At 46.0% G+C, this 10,661-nt stretch overlaps 1 protein-coding gene across 1 annotated transcript; it reads right to left on the bottom strand.

The window, feature by feature from the left end:
• Positions 1-229: 229 nt before the first annotated feature.
• G6pc (glucose-6-phosphatase, catalytic) lies at positions 230-10,417 on the bottom strand. Its single transcript, NM_008061.4, has 5 exons — positions 10,107-10,417; positions 7,318-7,427; positions 5,326-5,431; positions 3,428-3,543; positions 230-1,845 (listed from the first exon to the last, which is right to left on the bottom strand). Exons 1-5 carry the CDS (start codon positions 10,334-10,336, stop codon positions 1,334-1,336), a joined length of 1,074 nt encoding a protein of 357 aa, NP_032087.2. The 5' UTR covers positions 10,337-10,417; the 3' UTR covers positions 230-1,333.
• Positions 10,418-10,661: the final 244 nt, after the last annotated feature.

Genomic DNA, 10,661 nt, shown 5'->3' with positions numbered 1-10,661 from the left:
CCAGACTTGGTATTTTTACACGCATTTTGAGGACCTGGGTTCAATTTCCAGCACCCACATGGCAGTTCACAACAGCTGTTAACTCCAGCCCCAGGAGATCTGGAATCTGCAAGCACCAAGCACGCACATGGTGCATAGACATATATGCAGACAAAACACCCATACACATAAAACAAAAAGAAAAATAATTAAAACAAAATAAAATAGAATAATAAGCAAGACTCCATTCTTAAATAAAATGTTGCTTTAATAAAATACTGCACATGTAGTTTTCTTATCAAAGATATTAGAAACAAAGTGCTTGGTGTGGGTGAAAATATATGCATCATTTGTAGCAAAAAACAAAGAATTTTTAATAAATAGCTTTACCATTTTTTTCTTTTTGAAGAAGTACTCTGCAAATCAGCCGAGGCAGGAGGACAGTCACCAAGGGGCTGCCTTTTCTTCTAAGAATGAGAGCTCTTGGATGGCTTGGGCTAGGGAAAGGAGTCATATTTCTGCCCCAGGAATCAAAAATAACATCGGAGTGACCTTTGGAGAGAAGAATCCTGGGTCTCCTTGCCATTTTGCCCAAGATCTCAGAGTTTAACTTAACCCTACAAAAGCACCAACAAACAGTTGCCTACCAGACACAGCAGGGTCCAGCAGCAGGGCCAGGGAACAAGTGGAGAATTCTGGGGAATGCAGACATAGGCTGAGGAGGAGAAAACTGTGACGTGATAGAGAAGGTGGTGTGAGAGACAGTCACCACTACCATACAGGAATGCAAGCACACAGTGTGATTTTTATGTACAGTGGAGACTATCTGGAAGCAGAATTAATCGCCTTTAACTGGCTACTCATTACACTAGTTGGTCTATTATTATTATTGAGTGTGTCGTATCTAAAAACACAGACACAACTGAAGCCGGTTAGACATAGATTGCATCTGGTTTGCTCGATACATAAAACACTCTCCCTCCTCCTGATCCTTCTTTCTCTTCCTGGCAAATGCATGGTGCTCTTTTCCTTTTCCCAGCCGGAAGATTCTGCACCGCAAGAGCATTCTCAGTTGGGATCTCTAGCCTGGGCTTGCTCTTCTGTATCCGACAGGAGGCTGGTAAGCGAATCTTCAGGGAACCATCCAGAATGACTCAGTTTCCAGCATTCACACTTTCCTCAAACAGCCCTGTAAGCTTTGTAAAAATTCACCTTTTGGTTAAGATAGCAAAGAAAGACAGGGCTACCAGGGCCGATGTCAACACCTCTGGCCTCACAATGGGTTTCAGAGGCTTTAGTTGTTCCTAGTCCTTTGCATGGCGGTTGACTTTAAATACCAAAGACTCTGCATGCCTTACAAAGACTTCTTGTGTGTCTGTCCCAGGATCCGGGCTAGGCAGTATGGGATAAGACTGACAGATGCAAAGGGAACTGTTGCGCTCTTGCAGAAAGACAAGATGTAGAAGATCAACTCAACCTGGGATGGGGGCTTCAGAGAGTCAAAGAGATGCAGGAGGACCAAGGAAGCCACAATGCAGGCGAAGCGGAATGGGAGCAACTTGCTGAGTTCTCCCTTGCAGCTCTTCCGGTACATGCTGGAGTTGAGGGCCAGCCCCAACCCCAAGAGGGTTCCCAGGTTTTTGAAGAGGCTGGCAAAGGGTGTAGTGTCAAGGTGGACCCATTCTGGCCGCTCACACCATCTCTTAGCTTTCTCCAAAGTCCACAGGAGGTCCACCCCTAGCCCTTTTAGTAGCAGGTAGAATCCAAGCGCGAAACCAAACAAGAAGATGGTGATGAGACAATACTTCCGGAGGCTGGCATTGTAGATGCCCCGGATGTGGCTGAAAGTTTCAGCCACAGCAATGCCTGTGTGGGAGAAAGAGGCACGAGGAGTAGGGTCGGCTATGGGTGACATGCCATCATACCACAGATGAATCTAAATCACACACCAAAGTGGAAGGTCCCAGCATAGTGTCTTTCGGATGGAAGAATTGTATCACATACATCTTCCCACCAAGTCTAAGTTTCCTGTTGTGTGTGTTGGATCCTGTTTCATCTTGCATATTCTCAAGATGGGGGTGCAGAGAGTAGTCCCCCAGACAACCTAATTGAATGGACTTATCCTATTTATTTACTTAAAATGTCCTCACATCTATATATTTATTGGGTATGTGTATGTAGGTATGTCTCTTTGTGGGCAGGCACACGTGTGACACGGTATCTGTGTGGAGGTCAAAAGGCAAGTGACAAGAGTTGGTTCTTTCTACCATGTGGGGCCCAGGCTCAAACTCAGGTTGTCAGGCTTGGTAACAAATGAGGTAGCCCACTGAGCCATCAGATCACATCACTGTTGTCCTTGAATGCTACCTATTGCTCTCAGTTCCTTCCACAGAAGCTAGTAAGTTGTCACACAGCTGACGACGTTACTCTTTGTTGTGTGACATAGCCTCTCCAAGGGTATGCTCACTCACCAGGCATTTTTATTTATTTATTTACACATTTTGTTTATTCTGTCTTTGTGTGTATGTGTGTGGGCATGTGTGCCATAGCACACATGTGGGAGTCAGAGGATAGTTGGTTGGGGTGGGGTTTTTTTCTGCCTTGTGGATTCCAGGGACCGAACTCTGATCCTCAGGCTTGCAACTGATCTGTTCTGCTCCCTCCCCCAGCTCCAAATCTAGACAATGTTTTTGTTTGTTTGGTTGCCTTGGTTTTAATGCTTAACCTAAATCTTTTCTTTCTCTTCCTAACTGGATCTCAGAAATTGCAAACGCTCAAACCTCTCTGAGAAAACATCGGCTGCAGACATGTTAGGTCTGCAAATGAATGTATTTCAATAACGAGCTCTCCCCAAGACACTGTACATTTGGGAGATTCTCTGAAAAGAAGCTTGAGAGCCAGTTCAAATTGAAGATCGGAGACAAAGATTGTCAGAAGCTTGGAGACTTTAGCACTAGCTCCCCTTTGTATGCATCAGTTGAGTGAGTTTAGCTCGATGCAATGCAACTTTCCTGGGACACTTTAGCTGTATAGTTCTGGGCATGCTGTGGAAACTAATAATTTCAAATTGTGTGTGTGCATGTATGTGCATGCAGAGCCAGAGGTCAGCCTCAGGTATTGTTCTTTGGAGCATCCACCGTGTGTGTGTGTGTGTGTGTGTGTGTGTGTGTGTGTGTGTGTGTGTGTGTGTGTGTATAGTCTGTCACTGAGACCTGGGGCTCACCAATTAGCCTAGGCTGGCTTGTTCCTGAACTCTGGGGATCCTCCCACCTCTGCCTACCCTGGAATACAGGCAGGTAAATCTACAAACCAGGTTCTCATTACAGACAAAACCATGCCCTTAGCCTCCCAACCTCTGGCCTTTGATGCTGAAACTACTGAAAGGCTAAACAAGAAAGATCCAGAAGAAATAGGAAGTGGGTGGGGAAGGAATCGGAGCTGCTGATACCTGACAAGACTCCAGCCACGACCTGGTGGGGAAAGTGAGCAGCAAGGTAGATCCGGGACAGACAGACGTTCAGCTGCACAGCCCAGAATCCCAACCACAAGATGACGTTCAAACACCTGCAAGACAATAGGCAACCACTCCAGAACCAAAATGGAGATCCTTCAGCAAAGAAAAGTCCCGTGGGTTTGCCAGGCTCCGTCAGAGGAACTTTTAGAAACTGGAAGTCTTACACAAAAGCTAAAAAATGCATGGTGCTTCTCATGTTTTGAATGAAATCCCCCAGCCCCCATTCTCAGGTATTTGAATACTTGGTCTCCAGTTAGGGTCTCTTTTTGGGTAGGATTAGGAGGTGTGGTCTTGCAGATTTTGAGATCTTAAAGACTGTGTGTGTGTGAGAGAGAGAGAGAGAGAGACAGAGAGAGAGACAGAGAGAGAGACAGAGAGAGAGATTCTCTGTGTGTGTAAGAGGGATTCTTTGTGTATCTGTGTATGAGTGTGTGTGAGAGATGGAGGGCTCTGTGTATGTGTGTGTGAGAGTGATTCTGTGTGTGTATACGTGTGTGTATGAGAAATTCTGTGTGTCTCTCTGTGTGTAAGTGTGCGTGTGTGTGTGTGTGTGTGTGTGTGTGTGAGAGAGAGAGAGAGAGAGAGAGAGAGATTTTCTCTGTGTGTGTGTGTGTGTGAGAGAGAGAGACTCTGAGCCTGTTCTCTCTGCTTGGTGCTTGCAGTTTAACACGTGAGCTCTCAGATGTTCCTGTTCCCATGCTTCTCTGCCGCGGTGGGCGTGGGATGCATGTGTGACAGCACATGTATGAAAGTTAGAGGGGGCTGGTGAGATGGCTCAGCAGGTAAGAGCACCCGACTGCTCTTCCGAAGGTCCTGAGTTCAAATCCCAGCAACCACATGGTGGCTCACAACCATCTGTAACAAGATCTGACTCCCTCTTCTGGTGTGTCTGAAGACAGCTTCAGTGTACTTACATATAATAAATAATAAATCTTAAAAAAAAAGTTAGAGGACCATAGTGGCAATGGTTTTCTCCTTCACCTTCATGAGGACTGCAGAGTAAGGGTCTTACTGACTGAGCCATCTCTCCAGCCCTGAGGGTTGTTTTTGTTTTTGTTTTTGTTTTTGTTTTTTAATAGTTAATTTTTCTTCTGGAGAGCTTTATATAGCCTAGGTTGGCTTCAAACTCACTAGGTAACCAAGGAGACCTCCTCCAGTTCTCAGGTGCCAGCCATCACACCTGCATCATTTACTTCCATTTCTATGTGTATGTGTGTTTGCCTGCATGGATGTGTGTATACCACGTGTGTGCCTGGAGTCCACAGGGGTGGAATCAGATCTCCTGGAACTGGGGTTCTAGGCTGCTGTGAACCACCGAGGGGGTGCTGGGAACTGAGTCCAAGTCCTCCGGAAGAGCTTCCAGTGTTCCTAACTACTGAGCCATTGCTCCCCTTTGTATGCATCTTAACTGCCCAGTTTTAACCATTTAATAACTAAGGATTTACACTATGTCTGCATACCCAGGATCCCCACATTAGGAGCTTATGTCTGTTTATTTTAACCTATATGAGGTGACTCCAGGATGATACAGAAAAGGGTTTTTTTTTAATGCTAGACATATAGCTCTGTGATAGACTAGTTATACAACATGCACAAAGCCCCAAGTTTGATACCCAGAACCAAACCCATAAGAGTCTAAAACAAGGGCTACCCTAGTGGATCCCTTCTGGCCCAAGCATCCTGTGATGCTAACTCACAGCAGAAATGTCACACCTCTTACTAGTGCCAACTGTAGGTGTGAGAATGAGCTAGCAAGGTGGAAGAACCCCTCTGGGTCAGCTACAGAGTGTGCAGCTTCCTGTTCACCCCCAGCCCCAGTGGTGAGTTCTTACCGGAATCCATACGTTGGCTTTTTCTTTCCTCGAAAGATAGCAAGAGTAGAAGTGACCATAACATAGTATACACCTGCTGCGCCCATGGCATGGCCAGAGGGACTTCCTACATGGAAGAAAAGAGATGAATGGACTTACGATGGAAAGACGTTAATCTGAGAGACTGTCAAGGCATCAGCCACACGTCTCCCCATCCATCCATCAAGCCCATCCAGTCATCATGCCTTCCGTCTAACTAGCTATCCACCCATCTCACTATCCACTCCTTTACTGTAATTCACTTATTTAACAAATGGAATTCACACCGTGTGCCAAGCATTGTGCAGGGGTGTGGGAGGACTGTGCTCAGACCAGAGAGGTCCTCCATTGCTCTTGAGGTTGCAGACAGTTTGCAGATTGCACAGGAATCCGGACAGTGAGGGTGTAAGTTACACACCGATCCGTCCACCCTCAGCTCCCCTATATTTTCCTTCTCTCTCTTCTCTAGCCACACTGTCTCATTGCCTGCCCCTAAATGAATCACGGATGCTTTTCTCCCAAAGTTCCTCTGGTCAACTCCCTGGCTTCTTCAAATCTTGTCTCAGACTCACTTTTTCAATAAGACCCACTCCAACCAATTTAAGTTGCTTCTCACTCCTGACCTGCTATCCACACCCCATCCTGGATGGAGTGATAGTTTTCCAGCTGGTAAGAGTGTAGTTGTGGGTGCTCCTTAACTCTTAGCCTTTTATGGGCATGTCTTTGGGCTGAAGACAGCTATCTTGGTCAATGGTATACCCTATACCTAAGTATAGCCTGTTTCCCATGACTAGTCTGTATCATGCCATAAAGGCTGGTGCCCTCAACCTGTTCAGAACAATTTTTGAAGAGAAATCTCTAGTTGGGCGTTCTTTGTGGGGGTCATGTGAGGTTTAGCCTCAACTGGCCTTCATCAGCCCATTAGCACATCCCTTCCCCAAACAATTGTGGTTCTGGTGGGTATCAACCGCTCTCTCATCTACACTCCATACAACATTCAGAAGGTCTTGTAGACAAATATATTCTCTCTTTTTCTCTCTCTTTCTCTCTCTCCTATTTAAAAAATAATCATGTGGGCCGGGCAGTGGTAGCACACGCCTTTAGTCCCAGCACTTGGGAGGCAGAGACAGGTGGATTTCTGAGTTCGAGGCCAGCCTGGTCTACAGAGTGAGTTCCAGGCAGCCAGGGCTATACAGAGAAACCCTGTCTCAGGGCTATACAGAGAAACCCTGTCTCAGAAACAAAAACAAACAAACAAACAAACAAACAAACAAAAAATCATGTGTATGCGTGCCTTTCCTACATGTATGTCTGTTCACCACAAACATGCAGTATTCACAGAAGAATTGGATCCCCTGAAACTAGAGTTACAGGCAGCTGTGAGATGCCAAGTAGATCCTGGCGATCTTCTAATATATTGCTTTACTGATTTGTTATGGAGGAAGGAGGATCAGAAGTTCAAGGTCATCTTCAATTACATAGTGAATTTAGGACCAGTCTGGACTATATGAGGACATCCCTCAAAACAAAGAAACCACCTCCCCTAAATAAGACAAAAACTGCAGGTAGCATTAGGTATGGAACGATCTGGATCAGGCTGCTAGGAAGGACACTCAAGGCCTCAGGCTTCTGTCGACCACTGTCTCCTCTCTGGATACAGTGCTCTGGCTCAGTTACTCTAACTAGCCATTGCCCGTGGGTGTACCATTGCCTCTTTTGGAGTAGTAACTTTAATCCTGGGAGCATCATTTAGATTTCCAAACTAGCAATGCAAAGCCCTGGTGCCATGATTTAAGGTGAATTTGTGCTACATGAAAGACAAATTGACTGTGACAATAGAACAAACCAATGGCTGTCCTGAAACCCCACCCTACCCCCCACCCCCAAGGTCAGTGCAGACCCACACACATGACGTTAGTGCCAGTCTATGAAGAACAACGTCTGCCCCACCTCAGTGAGGGTTGGGACTCTCACCTGGTCCGGTCTCACAGGTGACAGGGAACTGCTTTATTATAGGCACGGAGCTGTTGCTGTAGTAGTCGGTGTCCAGGACCCACCAATACGGGCGTTGTCCAAACAGAATCCTGTGGAGAGCAGAGCCAATGTCTGGAGTGAGTCAGTACATGATTTTATCGGAAGCCCACAGTTTCAAGGAGAGAAGGAAACTTGACTGTGTATTGCCTTTGGAGGTGCCTGGGGAGAGGTCTGGGGGTGCTATGTATGATAAGTAGATGATTTCTGAAATTTGAACAGTGAATGAATGTCCTATCTACTCAAACCTAAACATAGAGCTTCAGAAGTTCGATGCAGTGGTGGTCTTAGCTATTGGGGAGGCTGACACAGAAAGATCACTTGAGACTAAGACTTTGGAGCTAGCCTAGGTCCTGCCCTTCCCTTTCTCTATCCCTCTTCACCTGCCCATGCCCTTTCCAAATCTCATGTGTGTATGTGCACGAGGAGAAGTGGTGTGGAGGCCAGAGGACAAACTTAGAAAGGCCACCTGTCTCTTTTGACATCGGGTCTCACATTGATCTGAATGAAGCTCACCAATCAGGTTAGATTAGCTCCAGGGATCGGCTCCACTGGCCTTCTTCACCTTACCACTATTGGGGTTACAAATGCATACTATTGTGCCCAGCGGTTCAAGAACTTGGGTTTATAAGACAAACAGTGGCTGAGCCATGACCTCAACCCCAAGGACCTACTTCATAATAAAGATAAATTAAAAGAGGGCTGGGGGTGTATCTCAGTGGTATATCACTGGATTAGTATATATGAGGCCCTGGATTCAGTCTTGAACCCCATTTGTTCTTCTTTTAAGGACTTTTACTATTTATGGGCAAAGAATGTGAGATCTGAAGATGTCAGGCCAGCAGAAAGATGGCTAACATGTAAAGGTGCTTGCCCACAAACCTGATGACCTGAGTTCTGTTTTTGAGACCCACATGGTGAAAGGAGATAATAGATTCCTGTAAGCTGTCTTCTGAGGTCCATATGTATAAGAATTCGTGCACGTATGCATATGTGTAAACACACACACAAACACACACACACACACACACACACACACACACACACACACACACACCTGGTAGAAAGGAACACACCTGTAATTCTAGCCTGAGTCTGATGAAAGAGAATGGGAAATCCACAGTGATTATCAGCTACTTTCAGGCCAACCCATGTCATCCACATGTTTGACTCAAAAACAAAACAAAACAAAAATGCCCTGGGGCTGGGGAGAGTTATACACACCTCTAATCCCTCTGCAGTCTGAGGCTTGAGGATTATAAACTGGACGCTAGTCTAGGTTACACAGCAAGAGACCTTGTCTTATAAGAAAAAAAAATCTCATGGGGCTGAGGGTATAGTTCAGTAACAAAGAGCATGTACAGGGTCTATACTCAGGATCTAGAACTTAAAGCAAACACGCTAGGCATGGTGGCTCACACCTGTAATCCCAGCACTTGAGAACAGGCGTGTGTTGAGACCAGACAGGACTATTTAATCAGTTCCAGGCCAGGCTGAGTTACAGAATGAGAAGAGACCCCATCCTCCATCTTAAAAAGCACACGCAAAAGCCAGGCTTGTTGGTGCACATCTTTAATCCCAACACTCTGGAATCAGAAGCAGGCAGATCTCTGTGAGTTTGAGGCTAGCCTGGTCTACACAGTAAAATTTCAGGACAGCCAGGGGAGATTCTGTCTCAAAACAAACAAACAAACAGACAAACAATCCACAAGCAAATCTGGGAATCAGGGACTGGGTGAAGGCTCAGTAGATCAAGTGCCTGCTATGAAACAGAAAACCTGAATTCCATCCCCATCCTATCAAAGAAATCCTGGGCATGGTGGCATATAGCTATGGGAATACAGGCAGGTAGACCTCCAGTGCTCATTGGTCAAATTTACTCCGGAGCTCCAGTTCAATCAGAGACTTTATCTTAATAAGTTTTGAGGAATGACTGCACTGGCTTCCACAAACACAGCCACATGCATGTACGCAGATGAACACGTGCGCACACACACAAACACACACACAGACTGAGACAGACACAGGGAGAGACAGTGCGAGCCTGGCACATAGTAGCTGATCAATAAACGTTGATTGTGCATATTATTAAGATCCTGGAGAGAACCAAAGTTTATAGATTCTAAAACTAGAATAGTGAGTTTATGTAATTCACCAGTTGGAAGGTCCTGGCTATCCGTATCAATTTTCACCGCTTAACCAAAAGGTTAGAAATCACTCCCCCCCCCCTTCTTTCCCACATCTGTTTCTATAGCACCCATAGAAATAGTAGTAAAAGGGTTTTTTTAACATCTGTGCTCAGGAGCTGGGATATAGCCTCATGGGGGAGTCCTTGCTCTCATGCTCCAAGCCCCAGGTTCAATCCCTAGCATGCTAAACTACACGTGGGAACACACACCTGTAATCTCAGCACTCAGAAGTTGAGCAATTCAAGGTCGTTGTCTCTTAATTTGTAAGTTTGAGGCCAGCCTGGGCTACACAAGACCCTAACTCTAAATAATAAAGTCAAATAAACCAGAGTAAAGGCTACACTCAGACTTCCCATTAAACTCAGCTGTCTTTCCATCCCTCAGGTCTGACAAAATAGCCATTCCTCATTGCCAGCCACAGGTGGGATTCTGTAGAGACTCTCAAGCCAATGGGGACTTACCTGTAGCCTGGTGAACAGTATGGGGTACCCCTGCTGGAGGACAGCCATTTCTCTACCCATCACCCCTCGGGATGGTTCTTACCACTTGAAGACGAGGTTGAACCAGTCTCCGACCACTGCCACCCAGAGGAGATTGATGCCCACAGTCTCTTTAAGATGGAACCAGATGGGAAAGAGGACATAGAAGGCGTTCCTCAGGTCAGCAATCACAGACACAAGGATGAACCAGTCCTGGGAGTCTTGGTAATTCACTTGGAGATAGCGAGTCGACTGGATCCCAAAGTCATGGAGAATGTTCATTCCTTCCTCCATCCTTCCTCCCTTGGTACCTCAGGAAGCTGCCAGCAGAGCCCGTGCAGTGAGTCCAGCCCGGTTGGCCTTGATCCCTCTGCTATCAGTCTGTGCCTTGCCCCTGTTTTATATGCCCTGGATTCAGTCTGTAGGTCAATCCAGCCCTGATCTTTGGACTCAAAAAACCACTTTTGTCTAAAATCTATTGATCAAAGGTGCATCATCAGTAGGTTGATGCAAACATGTTCAGGGTGATTTACGTAAAATAGCAAAACAGGCACACAAAAACAGCCTGATCGCCATTGGCAGAGCCAATTATTAACTTGGGCACACTGCTTGACAGTGC

Source organism: Mus musculus, chromosome 11, assembly GCF_000001635.26.
Source record: "Mus musculus strain C57BL/6J chromosome 11, GRCm38.p6 C57BL/6J".
Taxonomy (NCBI): Eukaryota; Metazoa; Chordata; class Mammalia; order Rodentia; family Muridae; genus Mus; species Mus musculus.
The sequence above is the reverse complement of the archived record's forward strand: the minus strand, read 5'-3'. Positions and strand labels throughout refer to the sequence as shown.